The sequence below is a fragment of the Culex pipiens genome, chromosome 1, assembly GCF_016801865.2.
Source record: "Culex pipiens pallens isolate TS chromosome 1, TS_CPP_V2, whole genome shotgun sequence".
NCBI classification, from domain to species: domain Eukaryota; kingdom Metazoa; phylum Arthropoda; class Insecta; order Diptera; family Culicidae; genus Culex; species Culex pipiens.
This window is the reverse complement of record NC_068937.1, coordinates 41,265,573-41,290,748: the sequence shown is the minus strand read 5'-3', so window position 1 is coordinate 41,290,748 and position 25,176 is coordinate 41,265,573. Positions and strand designations below refer to the sequence as shown.

The following is a 25,176-nucleotide window of genomic DNA, read 5'->3' as shown; positions in this document are numbered from 1 at the left end:
AGTGGGCTCTTGTCGTAAAAAAAGAGAATAGAAATTTTTCGGGGATAAATTTTATGCTGGCACAACAAATCGCCGTTAAAATCAGACGTGACTAAATTGCATGCTTAATGTGCGATATGGGATTTGTCGGATTTGGACTTTTTATGGGTTTATCAAGAGGGTGAAAGCTTTCCTTTCCTAAATGGAGTCATTTGGAAGCCATTCAACGTGCTTTTAGAAACTTGGACGAATCTTTGAAAATATATTAAGTGCATCTTAGAACCACAAACCAACAAGAAATTTTGAAAAGCACCCTCATACGAGCAATAGTAATTGCTTTGCACAACCCCCATTCGAATTCATCATCCCCCGCAGTAGCATAAGCCGGAACAAAGTTTTATAACTAGTTTTATCTGCCCGAGAGTTTAATCAGCAGTTGGACGCTCTAATTAAATCCTATCCTTTTTTCTCTCCCTCTATTCCACAGTTGTTTTGCTCGATACGACCAAGGAAGCGACCCTGGAGTGGACCCGATACCCGTACGGACCTCAGGCCCAGACGCCCGGTGTAAGTACAAACTATGTTACGGCTCTTGGAGGGTGTCGTCCGTAAATGACGTGGCGTTTGTTTTTTTAATAACTACAATGAATAGAAAAAAAACGTGGCGAAATTTCCGGACATCCCCATCTCCTACATTTTAAAATACAAACACAAAGTCATAGTCACTAGTTGTGGTGGGGCAACTCGTTAGCGCTTGGGATATCGCTGCTCTCGTGCTGAAAGACACTACTGACCGACTGCGGGCAGGGGTTTGGAATTTTTGCGCAAATTACTATGCATTGCAAGGGACACAGACTTTTAAATGATGAGGATAGAGTCGTCGCAAATGTGAGGGTGCGCGAGGGACAAGTTTGTTTTTTTTAACTAGATGTTTTAATGAGTGGAATGTAATGCATAAGTTGGGAGCTTTAGGTTTAGATTATGAGTTCGACCTTGGAAGAGAGTTTAAATTTCTATTGTTACTGAATTTAAATTGCTATATTTTTTTACAAGCAAATATCAAGATTTGAAATAGTAGTTTATGCAACAAGTTGCAAAAAGAGGATTTTTCAGCACGAGTCGTACATTTATCCAACGAGGTTCACCGAGTTGGATAAATACGAAGAGTGCTGAAAAAATCAAGTTTTGCAACGAGTTCCATACAACATTTTATGCAATTCCAAAAAATACACTCTGAGTGAAATTTTATGTCAAATTTTCGTTTATTTTGTCAATAAATCGCTTAAATCAAAAAAATGTTGAAAAGTGTTACTTTTCGAAACAAGTGTTGAACAGTTCAACTTTTCAGCACCCATTTGAGTGCTGAAAAGTAGAACTTTTCAGCATTTTTTATGGATGACGCCTAAGTAGTTTCACGACGGAATTGCAAAAACATTTTTTCGACATTTTGCAAATGATATTTTGAAAGTGTCAAAATTTACTCGTTTGATTTTTTCGAACCACTGCACAGTGGTCCATATCGTAAAATTAAATAGATTTTTCGAAAAATTGTGATGCTTTGGAGCTTTGGTGTCTTCAGTTGTTGCAAATGGAAAGGGCAACTTTTGGTTTGGTTGAAAATTAGGGTGGTTCACGATAAGGATGATTTTGAAAATCTAACTTTACAGGAATATTTTTGGAATTTTTTGGTCTTCTAGAAAGTTGTTTGGCTTACCAATCCAAGCAACTTTGTCGAAGACACCAAAATTTTATTTCGTAATCCACGCCTTCTATGATCAGATTTATATAGGGCGTCCAATTTTCCCGGGTTTTGAATTTCCCGGGAAACGGGAAAAATATTTTTGAAATCCCGGGAATTCCCGGGATCCCGGGAAATTTTTGTATCAATAAAAAATCTATGTTTTCATTATACTTGTTATGTTTTCAAGCTTGAAATCATAGAATTAGCTTAATAATATTAATTGGTGATAATCTACACTTCAATCCAAACAAGGACGACAGTTTTTCAATAGCCTAAAAGAAATTAAAAATTGATAAAAATCAATTTTGTTCTTTGTGGTGTTTTGGAGTTTAAATCAACTACAATTTTTAATTCCAATTTGATTTTTTTATTTGCGTTTCAAGTTACATAAGTCTTTATGATAATATTTCTTTTATAATTTTTTTATATGACGTGAGTAAAACACCTTAAAAAGTTTCTTTTATATGTCTTAAAAAAAACGCCAACAAATAAAATGATACCAGTCAATGTAAAATTTTAAATTAGTTTTGAATTCATTGTTTTATATAAAACATATTTAACAAATTAACTTCAAGTTACTAAATCGGGAAAATCGGGTCTTAAGTCTGAACAGGTACAGGAGATTTTAGAGCAATACATTTGGAAATCGGCGTACTAATTGTTTTGTTCTGTTCCTGTTTAAACCGAAGTCATCCAAAATATGTTTGCACTTTTTTTTTGCTTAAATAGCATTTCTGGAGTTTTTTTTTTTGAAAAGGTCCAAAAAACCAAATTTTCAGTTTTTGCTTTTTGGGTGTTTTTAAATACCCCTGACTCAAGGCGGTTTCAAAAACACCCAAAAAGCAAAAACTGGAAATTTGGTTTATTGGACCTTTTAGAAAAAACTCCAGATTTGACCTTATTTGCCCCAGATGCTGGACTATCATTTTTTTTTGCCGTTGTTAGATTGAAAATAATTCATTCCATTCTATTTAAAAATAAAAGAGCAAAAATTTAGAGCGCAAGACATTTTACAGACCTGTTAACTAAAATTATTATAATTTTCCCTAATAGGCCAAATAAATGCTGATGTTTGTCGAATACAAATTTTAATGCATTTTATCGATTACTTAGTATTCAACTGTTCTACTATTTTCATAACCAAATCTGAATTTCCAGGCCAAAATATGATATTTTGTTTCAATTTAGGGAATTCCCGGGACAAATTATGGAAAATCCCGGGATTCGGGAATTCCCGGTTTTGGGAAAATCCCGGGATTTTTGTCCCGGGAATTCCCGGGATGGACGCACTAGATTTATAGAAAGCATCTGAGCAAACCTTAAAATCAGTTTTTTTAACATGGCATTTCAGAGATAAGCTTTAGAGAAAAGTGATATTAGGAGCACTTTTAGGGCTCTAAAAAACGATTTTTTTTATTTTTTGACATGTCAATTTGGATTTAAGGGTTAAAAGTTACAGCCATTTGAAGGTAAAAAGATGCAAATTTATATGTTAAATAACTCGAAAAGGCGCAAGCCAAATTTTAAGCACCAGGTTTGATTTGAAAGAGGAGATCTAGCACTACAAACGCTGAAAAAATTTCAGGGGTGTTTAACTTTAAACTCGAGATATCTTCATTTGAAAAAGTCTTATTTTCAAGGGAAAACCATATGGGACCACCCTAACGAAATTCGAAAATTATTTAATTTTTTTTTCCATTTAATTTTTCCCGCTGAATCTGAATTTGCCCTCAGAATTGAACCAAAGTGTCGAAAAATCGAATTTTGGGTCATAGTTTGGGTTTATATGATAATTTTACAAGGAAACCTAAAATATGACCAAAATTCGACTTTTCGACACAATTGTTCAAATCTGAGGGCAAATTCAGATTCAGCGGGCAAAATAACATAGAAAATCATATAATTGAACAATTTTTGAATTTCGCTTAAAAAGTTTAAAAAACATGACATTTTAAGGGAAATTTAATGTACTTTTCAAATCTACATTGACTCAGAAGGGTATTTTTTCATTTAGAAGAAAAAAATCATTTTAAAATTTCGTGTTCTTTAATTTAATATTTGCAACGGTCCTAATGTAAATCTGAAAAGTACATTAAATATCCCTTAAAATGAAATGTTTCAATTTTTTTATAGTTGAGTAACGAAAAATGGCAGAGTTTTTGAAACTTTTTTAGTGAATTTTTCGATGAAAAATAAGTATTTCGGAATTTTGAGTACGCAATCAAATCGGGCGCAACAGTTTTACATAAAAGTCCCTTTGACACCAAACTTCTATCTCATTATCGTTTCTGGCTGCTCTTTTTCGCATGTTCAAAAATGAAAGGGGTCGTACCGCCCCTCCGTCACGAGATATAAAAAAACGGACCTCGGATTCGTGATCAGTGACAATATTTCCTCTAAGGACAAAGTTTCACCCAAATCGAAGAGGAGTCGGGGCAACTTTTCCCGATTTCGTGTGATTTGTTAATTTCCAATAAATTGTATGAACAACTCTCTACGAAATCGGCTGATTTCGACCATTTTTATATTTTCTATTTTTTGATTTTGCTCAAACTTTGTGGGGGCCTTCCCTATGACCAAATAAGCTATTTTTTGTCATTGGTTCATCCATACAAGTCTCCATACAATTTTGGCTGCTTTCAATACAAAAATTGTATGTAAATATTCAAACAGCTGTAACTTTTGGGTGAATTTTCTGATCAATTTGGTGTCTTCGGCAAAGTTGTAGGTATTGTTGAGGACAATTGAGAAAAAATATAGGTACACGGATTTTTTAACCAACTCTTTTTTCACTAAAACTCAATTTCCCAAAATACGTATTTTTTGATTTTCGAGATTTTTTGATATGTTTTAGGGGACAAAAATCCGCAACTTTTGAGCCATAGAGAAACATGGTCAAAAAATCTGCCGCCAAGTTATGAATTTTTGAAATAATAGTGATTTAGCATTGGTGTCTACCCGTAGCTGCTACTTCGTTATTGACCAGGACCCCCAAACATTGCTCCGTGGACCACAGATGAAAAGTAGGAACCAATCATCACCCCTTCGCAATTTTCAAAGGTCCCTATCGTGCTGATCAATACCGACGCCGGCCACGACCAGTGGTAAGACACGGGGAAGTGGATGGGAATGTTAGCCGATACTTGAGTGATGGGACCGCCAAATCGACTGCGTCTCCGACAAAGTATCACATGAGTTTTGAGGGGTTAGTAAGATGGGTATGAGGTCAGGATTCACTGGAATTTTTGAAATAATTGTGATTTTTGGAAAAAAACGAAATTTCATGCAAAAACAAATTTGAAGTTATTTTTTAATGCAAAATTGAATTTGCAATCGAAAACTTCCACACATTTTTTTTGATAAGGGGCTCCGTTTTCAAGATATAGCCACCGAAAGTTTGATTTTAGCAAAATATTTGCAGTTTTTCGATTTTTAAAAATAGTTACCATGAGCGACCATTTCTAAAAATATTTTTTTTAAAAGTTCAGAAAATTTGCTATAAAATTGTCTTAGAGACATTGAAGATTGGACCACGGGTTGCTGAGATATAGCCGCTTTAAGAAAAAGAAACACGAAAATTAATGTTTTCTAAGTCTCATCAAAACAACCCATCATTTTCTAATGTCGATATCTCAGCAACTTATGGTCCGATTTTCAATGTTAATACATGAAACATTTGTGAAATTTTCCGGTCTTTTCGAAAAAAATATTTTGATTTTTTTTATCAAGACTAGCGTTTTAAATGGGCGTAATATTCAATGTTTGGCCCTTTTAAAAAGTTGATTAAAAAATCTGCAAAAAAAAATTCCGTTTACCTATTTTTTTTCTCAATTGTCCTCAACAATACCTACAACTTTGCCGAAGACATTAAATTGATTAGAAAATTCACTCAAAAGTTACAGCTGTTTGAATATTAACATACCATTTTTGTATTGAAAGCAGCCAAAATTGTATGGAGACTTGTATGGGTGAACCAATGACACAAAATAGCTTATTTGGTCATAAGGCAGGCCCCCACAAATAAAAAAATACAAATAAAATCCATTTCCGGGTTTGGTACAGAATTGCTCGTATAGATCAAAAATTTGACAAAATCGCATCAATTGTTTACTTATTTATGCAATTTATTACGCAATAACCATCTATCCCGATTCAAATCCGTTTATGGTGAACAAACAGTAAGATAAATATGCAGACAAGCTAATTAAAAAGCAAAATATTGGATGGCAGTAATTGGAAATCTAAATCAACAGGAAAATTAATAATTGTGCTAGTGATTAGCCTTTGCACCTTCCATGATGATTTTTTTTTGCCAAATCAAATAGCAATAGAAATCAAACAAAATTGAAATTAAATTTCAAACATCATTTCCGATTGAAACTCATCAAAGAAACATTCTCGATAAAAAAAAGTTTTCCAAAACCCCACTGAACTCATTCATCGCGGGTCAAAAACACTCAATAATATCCCTTTTCCTCCCTCATTGATGGAGTGGCACGGCACCTCTCACTCAAAAGTCGTCCTCCAGGGCCTGGAGTTCACTATCCGCTTAATGGTAATTAGCCCAGCGAGCGGCAAACCGTTTACGTATGTGTGATCGTACGTGTGCTCCCCATGAAACCAATAATAAATATGCATGCAAAAACACACACTCGAACGTCAAAGTTCGAAACAACTAAACCGAATGATGCAAAATAATCGACAGCAACAACATTCTTGCGCCGTGCGCCCTCCTCCTTCGCCTCGTTTTGGGGACAACACCGATATTATGCCATTTCCATTCTCTTATTTTACTCATTTTATTTGAATGTTTTTGCATTTTTTTCATTCTTGTTTTGTTTTTTTTTTTGCTTTCCTCCTTTATTTGTCCCTGTCGAGTCTCTAAGAAAACTACCTTTTGTTTATGTGGATTTTTTATATTTGTTTTAGCTATTTCAAGATTTTTTAAAATTCTTGTTTTTTGTAATTGATTCTTGAATCTACCAGTCTGATATTTACTTCAAAAAGAAGTTTAGTATTTTTTTTAATTTAAAAGTTGATTCGAAAACTTGTAACTGTTAATTTCTCACAGAAACGCCTTACTCACAAAGTTGCGAGCAAAACAAGGCACCTCGTCCCCCACTATAATCTGACGGGTTCCAAATCCCGTCAGAGTTGGTCACATAAAGCAATCTTGTTTCATTTTTTCGTTATTCGTTCAAGAAAAGTGCACACAGAGCCCATCCTTAGCCCCCGCCACGTGTCAGTGTCAAATTATCTCTCCTCAAGCGTAATGGTTTGAGGAGGGGGGGGGGGATGGGGGGAGGTAACAAACGCCATTTTTGGCCAGACCCACGGGCACTTCAGCGCCTTAGTTGGCGTCTTCCCTGGCTGGACGTGGTCCAAAAGGGGGATGCTCACAAATTACGTTATGTTTTTTTGTTAATATCAATTTTTAAATGTTTTTTGTTGTTCTTGCTATTTGAAATAAAAAGAAGAAATGGTACGTAACACATGGACGCTCCCTTCTCACCAAGCAGAGTCAGCAAGTTCTGCCGGCCACTGCCTCTTCGGCTCGTTTGGCCGCCGCCAGCTGGTTTGAATATATTAAACATGGTTATTTTATCGATTTTATATTTTCCCAGATTTTATTGCCTTTAATTTGATGCTTTATAGGTTTCATATATTACTGAAGTTGATATTTTTTTCGTTTTTTCCTTGCTTCGCTCCTTGTCGTCTCCCTGGTCGAGTTGATGTGTGCCGATCTGGGAACGCGCCGAAGTTCTTACTGGAGTCTTGTTGAAGGGGGTTGTCACATAAGACAGTGAACCGACGGGGTCTTCTCCGGAGTTTATTTGCTGATGGCGAGTTAAACAGCGAGAATATTCAACTCCAAGGACATAGACAGGCGGGATATTTACGAGATGGTGTTGAACTTTTGCTTCAAATCGAATGTTTATTGATCGTTCAGCAAACGTTTTTTACGGTAACTGACAAAAACAGTCATAATAAAAGTATAAATCAATTTCAACCCCAATGGATCCCAAATGTTAATATTTTCTAATAACTTTTTAAAATGGTGCAAAATTTAAAAAAAAAATCAAATTCTAGATTATTTTTTTGAAAAACAAAGCGAGAAATCAAGTGGTTCTTTGATTCGACAAATTTTACCCACAAAATATTGGCGCCTAAAAAAACATGTCGTAGAACTTTTTTAAACATTAAATTGACATTTAGCGTAATATAAAATTTTTGGCCCATTTTAAATGTTAGTTCGATTCCAAAATTTTCAAAACGATTTTTTTTTCGAAAAGTTCAGAAAAAATTACCCATGTTTCATTTAACATTAAAAACTGGATGAGACTTTGAAAACTTTAATTTTGCTGTTGAGCAATTCTCTATCAAACCCGGAAATGGATTTTATTTGTATTTTTTTATTTGGCTCAAACTTTGTGGGGGTCTTCCCTATGACCAATTTTGGCAGCTGTCCATACAAAAATGGTACGTAAATATTCAAACAGCTGTAACTTTTGAGTGAATTTTCTGATCATTTTTTTTTTAATCAAGACTAACATTTCAAAAAGGCGTAATATTGAATGTTCAAAAAAATTAAAAATATTGTTTCGAAAAGATCTGAAAATTTCACAAATTTTTCATGATTTAACATTGAAAATCGGACTATTAGTTGCAATTTTATAGAAAATTTTCTGAACATTTCGAAAAAAAAAACTATTTTTAGAAATGGTCACTCGTGGTCACTATTTTCAAAAATCGAAAAACTGCAAAAACCAAACTTTCAGTGGCTTTATCTTGAAAACGGAGCCCTTTATCAAAAAAAAAAAAAAAAATGTTAAGTACTTTTCGGTTGCATATTCAATTTTACATTTAAAAATTAAGTCAAACAAATTTTTGTATGAAATTTCGTTTTTTTTCAAAAATCAATATTTAAAAAAAAAAATCATAACTCGGCGACAGGTTTTTTGACCATACTTCTCTATGGCTCAAAAGATGCGGATTTTTGTCCCCTAAAACATATCAAAAAATCTCGAAAATCAAAAAATACGTATTTCGGGAAATTGAGTTTTTGTGAGAAAAAAGTTAATAAAAAGCGACAATTTTTTTCCGTATAGCTATTTTTTCTCAGCAGCCCTTAACAATATCTACAACTTTGCCCAAGACACATTAATCATTAAATTCTTTCAAAAGTTACAGATGTTTGAATATTAACGAACCATTTTTGTATGGACAGCTGCCAAAATTGTATGGAGACTTGTATGGGTGAACCAATAGCTTCTTTGGTCATAGGGAAGGCCCCCACAATGTTTGAGCCAAATCAAAAAATACAAAAAATAAAAATGGTCGAAATCGGCCGATTCCGTAGAGAATTGCTCTGTTTGTTTTTCTTTCATCTGTAGTATCTCAGCAACCGAAGGTCAAATCTAGGACAAAATTTTAAGAAAAATTGTGAGCTCTACGAAAAAAAAAAAATTTTTAGAAATAGTCAATTCTGGGCACAAATTTTTGGTTTGAATCAAACTTTAAGTGGACATATCCTCAAAACGACACAGTTTATCAAAATTTCTGTAAAGTACTTTTCGATTACAAATTCAATTTTACATAAAAAACAAACAATTGTTTCGGAAGAGATTTCCATTATTTCGGAAAATCATCAACTCGGCGGCAAACATTGTTGACCCTTCTTTATGGCTCAAAAGTTGAGCAATTCTCTACGAAATCGGTAATTTTTCTTCTATTTTAATATTAGTATTTTTTAATGCGGCTGAAACTTTTTTGGTGCCTTCGGTATGCCCAAAGAAGCCATTTTGCATCATTAGTTCGTCCATGTAACTCTCCTTATAAATTTGGCAGCTGTCCATACAAAAATGATTTATGAAAAAGTATGAAAATTTGTATCTTTGGAAGGATTTTTTGATCAATTTGGTGCCTTCGGTAAAGTTGTAGGTATAGATAAGAACTACACTGAAAAAATATGATACACGGTAAAATTTTTTTGATCATTTTAAATTTTACTTTTTGTCACCAAAACTTGATTTGCAAAAAACACTATTTTGATTTTTTTTCATTTTCTGATATGTTTAAAAAAATACTGATTTTTTCAAAAAATCGAAAAATTGGTCGCAAAAATTTTTCGATTTCATTTTTCCAACATTTTTCGATGTAAAATCGAATATGCAATCAAAAAGTACTTAAGTGAAATTTTCATAAAGTGCACCGTTTTCAAGTTATAGCTATTTTTAGGTAACTTTTTTCAAAATAGTCGCGGTTATTCATTATTTTAAATTAGTTTGCCCACCCTTGAAAAAAATATAATTAAAAAGCTAAGAAAATTTTCTATATTTAGCTGTTTTGAACCTTGTTGATACGACCCTTAGTTGCTGAGATATTGCCATGCAAAGGTTTAAAAACAAGAAAATTGATGTTTTCTAAGTCTCCCCCAAACAACCCACCATTTTCTAATGTCTATATCTCAGCAAGTAACGGTCCGATTTTTAATGTTAAAATAAAACACATTGGCGAAATTTTCCGATCTTTTCGAAAACAATATTATTAAAATGTTCAAATCAAGACCACCAATATTACACCGTTTGAATTGTTAGTACTGATTTAAATTTTTTGAAAATATTGTTTTCGAATCGATCGGAAAAATTCACGAATGTTTCATATTTTAAAATTGTAAATCGGACCATTAGTTGCTTAGATATCGGCATTAGAAAATTGTGGGTTTTTTGGGTGAGACTTGGGAAACATCAATTTTCCTGTATTGATTCAAAAAATCATAAGTTGGTCAAAGATTTTTTGCCCGTTCTGAAAATTTCTGAAAAGTTGGTATTTAATGTTCCCTAAAACATATCAGAAAATAAAAAAAAATAAATAGTGGTTTTTTGCAAATCAAGTTTCAGTAACATAAAGTGAAATTTATAATCATAAATTTTGTTTTGCTCTATGAAATAAAATTTAGTTCAAAACGTCCTACGACCTCGTTAACCTACTACCCCTTCTCAATAAAAAGTCAAAATCCCACCGGGAGAAAGTACCCCAAATCCGGCATCATTGCTAAAATTCGCTCCACCCAACTAAGCCAGCACGCGCGCGCGTAAAATCCGATATCGCCACCAAAATCTAAAATTGATTATATTGCTGGAACAGCGCACTCACTCACTTCTCGACGCCGCCCGGGTTTGACCGCTTCCCGGCTTGATCTGTCTCGCCGACCTAATCAAAATGCGCTTTCCTGTCCGTCGACGTCGACTGTCCCCTTGAATGACTGACTGATGGCCGCCGTAAACTCCTCAACTGATCCGCGGTGATGACTGAGAGGTTGCTCTTCCCCTCCCTTCAAAATCGGAGAGTGAGGTTAGGAAATTTGAATAAAAGCACACCCGGGGCCGGCTTCGCGTCATACCGTGGACGATCGCGACTTTTTTTTCGGGGGACCTACTAGTGGGATCAGTACGGTAGAACCTTGGTTGGATTACCAATGAACGAATTACCGACACAATTTATGTCTCTACTAACATGAATTACGAGATTCCCACTTACCAGGTTGAACTACGTTACCGACGGCATTCGGCTCTTCTGCATCCTCACTCTACCAAAGTGAACTACATTACCGACATCATATTGTGGCCACTTAAGTATCTTATATCGCAACATCTGATCATTACCAATGTGAACTATATGACTGATCCTAGGCCGGGCTAAATAATACTGTCGGTAAAGTAGTTCACTTCAAAAGATGGGGACTTCTGCATTCGTGTTAGTACAGGAAGCAATTAAGCGTTGATGTCATGCAGGAAAACTGTAGAGTTGAATCGGTATCGACAAAGCAGTGTGAGCTATTTCTAATACAAACCAACTTCCCATGGTTTTACGGTACCGGGAACGCGGTCTCCCCCTTCAAATCCCAAACTCTGCGGGGTGGCCATCGCCGCGCCAAAACACCAAACCCTAAAAATGCCATCACAATGAATTTAAACGCGCTCATTTGGGTGACCTGGAAGAAAGCGTAGACCCCATGATGGCCGGCAGATTCCGGAATACCTCCACCGAGCAGTGCCATATTGATCGGAAGAGAGCGGACAAGGTGTAGGTTTTGTCGCCTGGGTCCTGCTGGGGGGTGACCCAGCCGCCCCCTGCCTGCACCAGAAGGTGAAATACTTTCAAATTTGATCGCACCCCTTGGGGCCCCCCTTGCCTAAATTTTCCAAGTGGATATTTATGAGATTTTAATAGATAACGATTTGAGCGCGCGCGCACCCCGTAAGCACCATCAACGATCATAAAAAGAAACAGTTTTTGGGGCGAACCAAAATGACAACAAACAAAACGATCGGATCAGGACGGGGTCTCGCCTGGTCTAGAGTTCGGGAAGAAGAGTGACGCGGCACGCGTGAAAATGAGGTTAGGGCACATGCTGAGCGCGCGCCAACTTCCCGGCTGGAACTTGATTTGATTTGATTGAGTTTGGGCTCGGGTCGATTGATGGAATGGCAGCAGTGGACTCAATTTTGACTGCTAGACAAAAGAAAGTTTGTGTCAACATTTTTAAGTTTGACCTAACAAAACTGAATTGACAATTCTTAGTACTGATGGTTATTCAAAATTGGCAATTAAATTTTCGAAATCTTTTATTGAGGAACATTTCGCGTTATTACATAGAAAAAAGCATGGTAATATTACATCTGGGAAGGGGTACATTTTTAATGTCAGAAAAATGTGTAATTTTACCACTTTTCTGTTGTTTTTTTCAGTCTAAATTGAGGTAAAATTACATCATAAAAGAGGTAATATTCAACCTTTCAAATTTACACCTTCCAAATTTTTTACTGTGTAGTGTGGGAATGTTGAATCACATGTAAACTCGGTTCATGTAAACTGCAGCTTCGATAGAAATGTAGTCGTCACAATCATGGATCATGTTTTAATGTATGATTTGTTGTAATTTTACATTAAAATGCATTTTAATTTAAATGTTTATTGACTTGCAAAAAGGTTACATCATTTTTGCTGTAACATTTGGGGTCGTTTTCTGTGCCCAGAAAAAAAAATCATTGTAATATTACATCTAAAAAAGGTAAATCTGTTATGTCCGAAAAATGTGTAATTTAACCTCTTAAAATGTGTAAATTCACCACTTTTTCAGCATTTTGCCGCTTTTTCCGTATAAATTGAGGTAATATCAAATCATTAAAGAGGAAATATTACACTCTCTGATTCTACACCTTCCTAATTTACACAATTTTTACTTACAGAGCAAGTAATGAAATGGTTGAATCGCATGTAAAACATTTTATTTGAAAAAGGTCATTGGGTAATTCACTACCAACTCACACGAAATCGGGAAAAGTTGCCCCGACCCCTCTTCGATTTGCGTGAAACTTTGTCCTAAGGGGTAACTTTTGTCCCTGATCACGAATCCGAGGTCTGTTTTTTGATATCTCGTGACGGAGGGGCGGTACGACCCCTTCCATTTTTGAACATGCGAAAAAATTACAAAAATTTTGATGTATAGACATAAGGGGTTTGCTTACAAACATCACGAGTTATCGCGATTTTACGAAAAAAAGTTTTGAGAAAGTTACTTTTTGCGTTTCTCTTTGTTTCGTCGTCCGTGTCTGTCACGGGTGACCATGAACGGCCATGATCGATGACGACCAACTTTTTCAAAACTTTTTTTCGTAAAATCGCGATAACTCGTGATGTTGATTAGCAAACCCCTTATGTCTACATATCAAAATTTTTGTAATTGTCTGCTCTACAACTTTGTAGAACATTATTACACTCTAAAAAATAACCCTGCAAAGTTAGAAAAAACACGAAATTTTAAAATGAAAAATTTTGTTCTAAATGAAAAATGACCCTAGATTCGCAAAGTACATTAAATTTCCCATAAAATGACATATTCCAAAATTTTTTACAGTCAAGTATCGAGAAATGGGAGAATTTTTAAATCTTTTTTAGTGTTTTTTTTCGATGAAAAATACGTTTTTTCGGAATTCTGAGTACGCCATCAAATCGGGCGTCTAATTTAACATAAAAGTCCCTTTGACACCAAATTTCTATCTCATCACCGTTTCTGGCTGCAAATTATTGAAAAACACCTCTTTTTTCGCATGTTCAAAAATGGAAGGGGTCGTACCTCCCCACCGTCACGAGATATCAAAAAATGGACCTCGGATTCGTGATCAGGGACAAAAGTTACCCCTTAGGACAAAGTTTCACGCAAATCGAAGAGGGGTCGGGGCAACTGCTGTGTGAGTTGGCGGAGAATTACCCCGTTTCACTGAAAATATACAAATTAACAAGCTTCATGTGCAATTTTACTCATTCTGCCGAAATTGAAAAAAAAACAACGGAAAAGAGGTAATAATAAACATTTTTTTGAACCTTCCAAATTCCTGTTTTTTTACTGTGTGCACTACACAGCAAATAAAGTAGTAATCCAGCTGCGTGTAAAAGGCCTGGGTGTAAAATAAATTTTGCATTATTGTATGAAATTCTGTGTAATATTACACCCTTAAATATGTAGCCCATCAGTATGGGAAACCTATTTGACCGAAATGTCAAGCTCACATATACGTTTATCCTTTCCATTTTTCATCGGTCTGATAGCCGAGCGGGCTAAGGCGCTAGTCCTAACTGTTGGTGCTGGGTTTGAGTCCCGTCTGTAGCAACTTTTTTTTTGTGTTTACAAAAATTGTTTATGCAGCGTGTAATATTAAGTGTCTTTTTTGACGAAGGTGATGTGCATGCGATTCTACCATCGGATTTTTTGCTGTGTAGATTTCCCATACTGATGGCCTAGATACTTTTGCGCGTAATATTACATCGATGGATCACTTCCATTCGAGTAGTTTTTGCATTTTTCTACAATGTATTCCTTATGGGAGAACTGTCATTTCTACTACTCGAATCCGGTGCTCCTTTTACATGTCTTACATGTTATAGCGGAACTGCTCGTTTTACGCTGTTGATTCAAATTTTCTGACAATTTTGAAAGCCTTTCATAAAACAAAATAATGCTTTATTATCGAATTGATGTCTTCAGTATTCAGCAAAGTTTTTATATTGATGAGAAGAATTCAGGAGAAATAGTTAAACTCAAAAAATACTCATATTTTTGTTTCACTATTCACACAGAAATTAAACCCACACATCAAAAAATCCGATGGTAAAATCGCATGCAAAAGCATGCACATCACCTTTGTCAAAATAAACATTTAATATTGCACACTGTATGTACAATGTTTGCAAACACAAAAAAAAGTTGCAACCGACGGGATTCAAACCCAGCACCAACAGTAAGGACTGGCGCCTTAGCCCACTCGGCTACTAGACCGATGAAAAGCTGTAAGGATAAACGCATATATGAGCTTGACATTTCGGTCAAGTAGGTTTTCCATACTGAAAAAAAAAAACGAAACTATTGGCACTACGCCCCCCGGGGCATGGCCTTCCCCTCTAACGTGGGATTTCTGCTCCAGCGCCTCTGACGAGACAGGAGAAACCGGGACCAACGTTTTACTTCACCATCCGATAGAAGCTCAGTGGATAAGGCGGGAATCGAACCCGCGTCTCATAGCATCATCGGGATCGGCAGCCGAAGCCGCTACCCCTGCGCCACGAGACCCATACTGATTCCATACTGATGGGCTACATATTTCAGGGTGTAATATTACACAGAATTTCATAAAATAATGCAAAGTTTATTTTACATCCAGGCCTTTTACACGCAGCTGGATTACTACTTTTTTAGCTGTGCACGGCAAAAAATATGATTTTTTGAAGATTGAAAGTTAAAGAATTTTACCTTGATTGAAAAGTACATAGAAAATTATGAACATTTCACCAGTTCCTGATGTAAAATCACACATTTTTTAAACACAAAATCTTACATTAAAGAGATGTTATATTCAACCATCAAAGTTTTCATCCGTCCAAAAAACCTTCGAAAAATAAGATGAGGGTAATACAATGAGCAAGTTAAGCCACAAGACGGTAAAAATTCATCATATATCTGTTTTTTTTTTTTTTTGAAAAGAATCAATAAACAACATTTTCATTTTTTGCTATTTGGTTTTTTAATAATTAGGCTAGAGGCGGTGTCAAAAACACTTAAAAGGTATTAAAAAAATGTTTTTGCAATTCCGTCGTGAAACTACTTACTTTTCCTGTCATTCTTGAACGACGAAATAGCCTACTTTTCTGTACCAAAAATAACAGAATCGAATAGCAACACTTTTCAAAATAAATGCTGAAAAGTAACACTTTTCAACAGTTTCTTTGATTTAAACGATTTATTGACAAAATACATAAAAATTTGACATAAAATTTCACTCAGTGTGTGATTTTTGGAATTGCACAAAATATTGTATGGAACTCGTTGCAAAACTTGATTTTTTCAGCACTCTTCGTATTTATCCAACTCGGTGAAACTCGTTGGATAAATGTACGACTCGTGCTGAAAAAATCCTCTTTTTGCAACATGTTGCATAAACTACTATTTTTGAAACTTCTGATACCTATTATTGAAAAAAAAACCCGATTTAATCCCACCTGGGGTGAGATAGAGCCTTTCTTACAAAAGGAAGTTAACGGCAGTTGATTTTTTTTTCAAAGAAATAGCAAAATAAAGAATGGTCCATTCATTAATCAATTCGAAACTCAACCATATTTTTTCATATAACTGAAAAGCGCTGGTTTTTGCCCCATTTGCCATGGCCGGTTGTAAGCTGTGCTCGCACACAAGCATTTTCGATTTTTAAAATCAGAACACATTGTTTTTGCGACAGAGATTTAGCTCACAATTTGCGATGTTCATAATGTTTTCTGCATATCGCTAAATTGTTCGTATTCTCTGAGTGTTTTTTTTTGCACTTTTCAAAATATTAAAAATTAACGAGAAAACAAAATAATTCCGTCTTGCTCCAGAGCGTTAAAGTGGTAACAAAATGACTGGCAGAAAGTGTTTCAACACCCGAGAATTTGCCGTGTTGTAAACAACGATGTAACGGTAAAGCCGCATAAATGTTCTTGAAAGCTTTGAAACGCCTACTGTAATTCACTAAACTGTCATTTAGGCGTTAGGCAAAATTGTGAGCTTTCAATAAGCAAGCCAGAGTATGCATTTAGGCGTTTTTGGGATTGGGAAGCAAACAACGACTGAGCGCTCGGTGGGACTTCACTACACAGAAAAAAATAATGTAAATTTGGAAGCTGTAATTTTGGAAGGTTGAATATTACCTCTTTTATGATGTAATTTTACCTCAATTTAGACTGAAAAAGTGGCATTACACCAGAAAAGTGGTAAAATTACACATTTCCAGAGGTAAAATTACATCTTTTTTCTGACATAAAAGATGTACCCCTTCCCAGATGTAATATTACCATGATTTTTTTTTCTGTGTACGACAAACGCAAACGTACCGAATAAACCACCTTGGTGCGCTGGTACGATAAACAAAAATACTAATACACAAAAAGGCTAGTACCGAAGCTAGAAAACCAAATCCGCGATGTGCATTGTCACTGGCACATGGGAAGCTTGGACGCTTCCCAGAAATTCGTTCGCCCAGATATCGATCAGAGAATGAGCAAAACAAAAAAGAAAGGCAAAAGAATGAGCATGAGGCTTCAGAACAGATAGCTGCTTGCGTCTAGTTTGCGTTCACTGAAGCTTAGCATAGAAAATAATGATAGGCGATGTGTGATGACCGAGCAATCGATAAAGCAACGTGCACTAAAAGGGGGTAATCTAGTATCAAAACTCTATACGCGCCAGCATCACGCGCCAGCATTGCTCGCGTCTGCATGTGAAGCTCAACTTGACAACTTGTCGACGAAGCGACGAAAATCGATCGTCCATGATTTTTTGCAGATTTTTCGAATGAATATTGCTCGACAAATGATTTGGGAATGAAGCTTGATTTGGCGTCGGAGCCAAAAGCAAATCCTATACCTTTCTTTAGTAAGAAAGGCAAAAATGGAAATTTTCTAAAATCTGAACGGTAAATCCGAATGAGGTCAAATTTGTTTCAGAACATCGAGTATGGTCTAGATTATGATGTGGAGAAAAAAAATTAGATAAAATGCCAAAGGAATAGTTTTGGCATTTGGTGAAAATTGGCTTTTACCTTTTTTAGGGGTTTTTCCCCCTCACAGTGAATTGGTCCACAAGCTGTAAATCAAGAACCACATTACCGACATGGATGAAAATTTGGGAGGATGTAGGGCTGGAAAAATGCAATTTTTTGGATAAATAAACGATTTCAATACTTCAATTTTCGACCGAATTTTTATTTGAAAACCGCCTGATTTGGTGAAAACACACTCCGAGTCCCCATAAAAAATGGATAAATTCAAATTTGGTATGGAACTGGTTCAGGTTCAGCACATCCCCTTTCAAATGCGCCCAAGAGAGCTTAAATCCATAATGTGGGCTCTGAGAAACTCCCTACCACAAAATTGAGCACTTTTTTACCACACACGGACGTCACGCGTGCTTTACAGTAAATTAAGCGCCAAAATTCGGATATTAGAGGTAGACCAATTCTGTCATTGTCAATCGATCGGGCGTCGAAAATCGATCGTCCATGATTTTTTGCAGATTTTTCGAATGAATATTGCTCGAGAAATGATTTGGGAATGAAGCTTGATTTGGCGTCGGAGCCAAAAGCAAATCCTATACCTTTCTTTAGTAAGAAAGGCAAAAAACGCCGAAAATAAATTAAAAAGTCTGATTTTGTTTTCAAGCATAATTTAATATTTTATTTTAAACATTTTTTTTATTTTTTTACAGGGTGTACCGTTTTCAAGTTGAAGCTTGCCGTATTTCAAATGTTTTGATCCTTCGAGCTTCAAAATTTGAAAAAAAAAATCGTTTTGTTTGAAATTAAATCAATATCAAGAACATGGCATGTGTATAATTCCAACGTAAAACAGCAGAATATTGCCAATTAATTTGTTGTGCTATGTGATGCTTTCGAATAAAATATAATGCTTAAATGAATCTTTCTCTCAATAATCATGTGCTCTGACAAGAATTGGTACAAAATTCTTATCAGCAATTGCAAATCAACAATTCTACTAACAAAAAAAACGCTTCTTACACTGGCTGATTGCAACTGACCCCATTATTGCTTGCACAGCTGCCCTCGAAACAATCTCCTCCAATTCCTCCTACACAACAAACGCCTTTCAATAAGCCTTCTCTCACCACCAAGCTAAATCATTGCAAAGATCGATTACATTGCCGGCGTCGGCGGCGGCATCCGCTACAACTTGAGCAACAACAACATCACTGGAAACACTACAACACACACACTCATAATAAATATAAATAACAGGGTTCAATATCGTCCTTTCATGTCAGTGTCACAATTAGAGCGCCATTTGTCGGTGAGGGCATCCATTGATTGCCGTCCCTCCCTTCACGCCCGAAAAGTTCGTTGGATGAGACCATTTTATGTCCTAGACCAAATCAATGAAACTATTCCCCTGCTCCTAGTCGCAGAACCCCCCCATCACGCAATGGTTAGTGGTTGTACCCACCCTCGCTTGTGGCAGCCAATCGAGCATTTGCTAATTTGATCATTTTCCGATTTGATGGATGCGATAATTAGACGGTGGCAGTTTGCTGTTTATTGATATACCACCAAACTCGCCCTGAAGCCCCTCCCGCTCAAACCAAATCGGAATCGTACCCACTATTTGGAAGTGGGCCAAAAATTGGGCAATTTTGCGGGATGTCAGGTGACTGCGTTTATTTTATGGCCCATGTTTAGAAAGAAAAATGAGAGTGGTAAAACTGCCTTTAGTTTAGGTTTATTAATAAACCGATGTAATTTTATCTATTTTTTGCAAAATGTGAATTACAGTGAAAACGATGTAAATTTACACATTTTTCTATCATTTTTGCTAACTTGGTAGTTTCTTACTAGTTCGAACACATTTAGCAAAATGTCAGTGAAAAATGTGTAAATTTACATCAAACAATTGTTTCCAACTAGTTCGAACTCATTTAGCAACATGTCAGGAAATTATGTGTAAAGTTACATCGCGTTCAACGTAAATCACTATTTGAAAAAAAAAAATAGATAAAATTACATCGAAAAAGGATTACCGATATTTTCTTTTTATTTTTTTACTGTGACCCTATGCAGTAATAATAAAGTTAGAGTACAGAGATATTACACATAACATGGTAATAACAAACAAATGAGTAATTTTCCCCCAGAATTTCTGAGAAATTACAAATCTGTTTGTATGAAAATATTGAAAAATTCTTTATTCACAAGACACAGATTTTATTCAAAACAATATTACCTCTAAAATTGTGTAAGTTACCCTCTTTATGAGTACTCTACATACTCCAACTACAGAGAAAAAAAAATCATGGTAATATTACATATGGGAAGGGGTACATCTTTTATGTCAGAAAAAATGTGTAATTTTACCTCTGAAAATGTGTAATTTTACCACTTTTCTGGTGTAATGTCACTTTTTCAGTCTAAAATGTGGTAAAATTACATCATAAAAGAGGTAATATTCAACCTTCCAAAATTACAGCTTTCAAATTTACATTATTTTTTCTGTGCATAGAAAAAAATCATGGTAATATTACATATGAGAAGGGGTACATCTTTTATGTCAGAAAAAATGTGTAATTTTACCTCTGAAAATGTGTAATTTTACCACTTTTCTGGTGTAGTGTCACTTTTTCAGTCTAAAATGTGGTAAAATTACATCATAAAAGAGGTAATATTCAACCTTCCAAAATTACAGCCCCCAAATACACATTATTTTTATCATTGAATTTATAAACGCCCCAATTCTTCCCAACTGTGTAGAAAAAATAAGTTTTAATCCAGTTATTTTTTCTGTTTAACAAACAATCTTCGAAACATGACAAACAATAAAGAAATGTCTAAAAAAAAAATCTAACAAAGATTTGATATTTTTTTTTATTTGATTACACAATAAAAATTGTTTTGTTCGAATCTGAAAAATAAAGAATATAATAATACCACATATAATGTATAATAAAACCTGCCCAAATCGTATACAAGCAGCCAAATCATCAACAACTTCATTTCGTTCAATCTCCACCAGAAAACTCCACTTTTTTTGTGACCAACTCGCGAGAGAGATACAGAGAACGAAATGTTCACCACAAACTCTCTTGTGATCGTGCTATCTTGTCGCACAAGCATTCTTGAACGATTTTGATCGATCCTGAGATATTCAACAAAAACCATTAAAAACTCCGTACAATGTTGACACTCTTCATATGACTGAACTGAAAAAAAACTGAAAATTTGTTTTATTGGACATTTAACAAAACTCCAAAATTGTAGTTCCGATAGAATTGCGACAAATTTTCAAAGAGATTTTTGTCAGACGCCGTTTTGTCACTCTTGCATTTACGTCTACTGTTTTACATTTTTGAGTGTAACTCGCGATTCCGGCTAATCAAATACAATAAAATTTATGGATAATGCACTGAACTGTCGGTTTGTTATTGTTTACATTGCGTGTTCGAAGCGCGTTTTTTTCGAAACGTCAAAAGGCGACATACGACAAGATAGCACGATTACGTCATCGCGCTCACCTTTTCCTTTCTCTGTTATTTTCGTTTTCTTTCTTTACTTTTTTTTTTCTCTCTGTCGCCACTACTACTACTACTGCTTTGGCTTTGCCTGCTTTGGCATTTATGGCGCGCGAGATTATCTCGTTGCTTTCATCTCACGCTATACTATGACGATGACCGAGACCAAGAATGGATTTGCCGGATTCGGCTGGAAGCTGTGTGCGAGAGTGTGAGTGAGTGTGAATGTGAGATTCTTTTGCAACAGCAGTCGACAAAGACGATGACGCCCAAGACGACGAAAAAAATGTCGATAATAGTTTTGTAAGGTGACGAAGATGTTTTAAACTATTTTTAATAAATTTTCTTTGTTTATCAGACTAAAATTTGACCGTTAAGTGTACTTCAAGCAATTTAACAAGAAATTGACTGCGAAAATACATGAGGCTCAAGCGACAAATCGACCGAGAGGAAGAGGACAAGAAAGAGAGAGAGGAAGAGCGGAGGGCTTACAAAAACAGAACTTGGCGCAAGAGAGAACCAAGTGATGGTAAAACCGTGGGATGAGAGCGATGAGAAAAAAAAGTTGGGGAGCACAGGTGGGACACAAGAAACATGAGTTAGGGAAGGCGGAAAAGGGTGAAGGCAAAGAGAGGAGAGGGAAGGTGGTATTTGGTTTTAAATCGTTTATTTGATCGTCATAATAACAGAGAGGGAAAAATTATAACCCGCTATAAAGCAAAAAAGAAGGAAAAAAATGCATGGATTGGTGGGGTGATCCACGAGTGAACGAAGCTGAACTGGAATAAAAAATGAAAAGAAGTTAGCAAGAAACGAGAAAGGGATGAGCCTCCTTTGAAGCAGAATCCGACCGAAGATCTCGAGAAGACAAACATAACCGAGTCAGGAGGGCAGAGATGAATTGAAGCTTTCGGCTTTGGCTTCGATACAATAATGAGACCAGTGAGTGCGCGAGCTTTGCGTTTCTTACGCAAGAATGGACGATTGATGAGGGAAGAAGATGAGCTCTTTTTATTCGACGATCGTTGAACGGGTATTGAGATTTATAAAACTTTTTGAAATAGTGATTGATGGATTGGTGTTTTTTGTAAAATTAACTGTAAATTGATAATTTTAGTTTACCGTTTGCCATTTAAAATTAACCTTTATTGATCTCTAAAGATAAGCTTAACCGTACAAACGTGTGAATGCTTGCCATTAGTTGTCTCTTTAATTTTACCTTTTCATAATAAAAAAATAAAAAAAAACTTTCGAGATAATGACCGCGTTTCTAAAAGTTCAAATTTAAACAACTAAAATCGCCTCACTCACTAATTTTCGCGGAACTGAAAGCTCTCCTCTTTCGCTTCGCGCTTATCGCCAAAGGTTTGCTTTTGTTTTCAAACTATTCTTTCTCTTTTTTTTACCCTCTTCTTTATTCCTCCATTCTCTATCGTCTTACCTCTTACTCGAGCGCTAATGTTTGTGTCCCATATTTTTTGCTGTTTTTCTTCCCCTTACTTTTTGGTTGCTTTGGGGCGCGTTCGTTGGCCTATTCATTCTTCTTCTATGGACGAGGTCTGGGCCAGCAATGCAGTTTTGCCACGGTCCATTTTCGCATTTTAGGCAAAATTATCGCGTCTATTCTTCCGAATAATTCCTTCCCCAACGGCAATCTTGGAGTTTTTTTTTCTTCTGTTGGTTAGTTGGTGCAAAAGGGCAAGTTGGGGTCAGTGGAACCTTTATTTTTTTTTCTTACTTCAGAAATGTTTTAAGTAAATTAAAACCAACTCAACTCAACTCATCTTAATTGATTTCTTTTAGGTTATTGGAAATCATACGAATCATATTTTTCAACACTTTCTAGGTAGGCTGTAAGTAGCCCTAGCTTATGATCGTTGTGTCCAGATAAGCCGACGTCTTTACGCCGGCCATCAAAGTGATGACCTCAACTGGATTGGTAGCCATCGCTTCCCCCGGATTAAGGTTAAACAAAATTACCGATTATTCTCTTAATTTCTAACACCTGAACCACTCTCGGGGCCAAATCTGGCCCTGGTTAAGGCTAGCAGTCAAGCAGTTTCTCCGGCGGGCGGTGGGGAGTTAGGGTAGTTGTCTCGATGTTGGAGTATATTCTTTAAAAAAAATGCAAAGCATAAATTATATTTAAAAAATATTTTATTCATGTGTATTTTGATTAGAAACAAAAATATCGAAAGGACGTAGCCTGCTAAAAACGATTTCAGTGAACTTTATTAAACCTTTGTACCTTTGTAGTTCAAACGTAATTTAGAAAATCAGAGGTCAGAAAAATCTCGAACTCGATGGTTGCTTATTTCATTCGTAAATTTAAATCCTTTAAGGAAGAACTTAAAGATAAATGTTCATGTTGACTCATTTTGAGTTTACTCTTCGTGCATGTTCAAAGCTACGAACGGAAAAAAAATATCAAAACATTTCGACTGTAATTTAACCGGCTCCGTGGCTTAATGGTTACGGCTTCTGTCTCACAAGCAGAAGGTTCAGGGATCAAATCCCGGTCGATACCTATGAAATTTGGAATCATGAATTTGAACTTTGAATATGAACAAAAAAAAAACGAAAAATGAATCAGGTGGGATTTGAACTCACACCTTTGAATTGGTGGTCTGGGACGCTAAGCAGTCGGCCATCAGAAGGTTTACACTCTAGTAGTGAATTGATCCGTAGTGTTGAACATGCTATCTTCTCATATTAAATACGCGCTGATCCCTGATTTGCCTGAGGGGATTGGAAGTCTAAATATAGATCGAGTTTCCTTCAGATGCTTGCTTCTATGTTTAGGCGGGGCCGAACAATGCCCAGCGACCTCGGAATTGGACCGCAAGGAGCTCTGTCATTCTGAAACGGGTCGTTGGAAGCAGCGCGAGGGCTATCACCACCTAATACCCGGGACTGAGAAAAGTTGTATCAGCATTCGGCATATACAAAGTCTGATACAAACTATACTTTCCCATAATTTCGCTACCGGTTAGCGGGTATTGGATTGGACCACACACACACACACACACACACACACACACACACAAAACATTTCGACTGTAATTTATTTCAACAAGTTCGTTATTACATGGAGAATTTACCCTTATAACTTTTTTGTTCAGTTGAAATTTCTATCCAGCTATTAGCATTTTTATTCAAAGATGTTGTCCCTCGCTCGATCGAGCGTTTTTTTCATATTTTTTTTTGTATTTTAATTTTTTCAAACAATAACTATTTTTGGCATTGGCCTTAATTGATTATCTGCAAAAAAAAACATTGTTCTATTAGAGCAATTCCAGCTCTCTCCGATTTCAATGAAACTTTGTAGACATGTTATCCTAGGCCTATATAAGCCATTTTTGTGTATATGGAGCCAATAGTACTCGAAAATGACATTTGAGAAGGGCGTAAGGTATTTAAATATTTTTGTATTTTGCAATTTAAAAATTACTGTATATCCAAGCCGTTTCATCGTATCAAAAAGTGGTCAAAGACAAACTTGTAGGAAATTGGACGGGCTTTCGGAAAAAAATACACTGAAACAAAAAAACACGCCACTTCTATGAGATTTTCCAGTTTTTGTCACGATTTTTTTCGCTCATAATTTTTGAGAAAATAGCCTAAAATGTTACAAAAAAACTCACGAAACATGCAGGATGGTATGTCTCTCCTAAAAAAAATACAAAAATCATTTTCTACAACTGTTTTTTTGAAAAGTGGTCTAAACGTCCAAATTTTTCAGAATCGATAGTGGGAATCGATTCCCCAGACCATTTTACATAAAAGTCTCCATATTGACCATTGTCCTATGTCCAATCCTTGGGAAGATACAGCGGTTTAAAAAAAATGT

At 35.8% G+C, this 25,176-nt stretch overlaps 1 protein-coding gene across 5 annotated transcripts in view; it reads left to right on the top strand.

The window, feature by feature from the left end:
• Positions 1-25,176, top strand: part of LOC120422529 (ephrin type-B receptor 1) — a 196,207-nt gene that overhangs the window by 136,378 nt on the left and 34,653 nt on the right. For all 5 annotated transcript variants that reach the window (XM_039589263.2, XM_039587826.2, XM_039587101.2 and 2 more), the window contains exon 4: positions 467-546. In XM_039589263.2, coding sequence (XP_039445197.1) covers positions 467-546 — 80 coding nt within the window. The remainder of the gene's footprint in view (positions 1-466; positions 547-25,176) is intronic.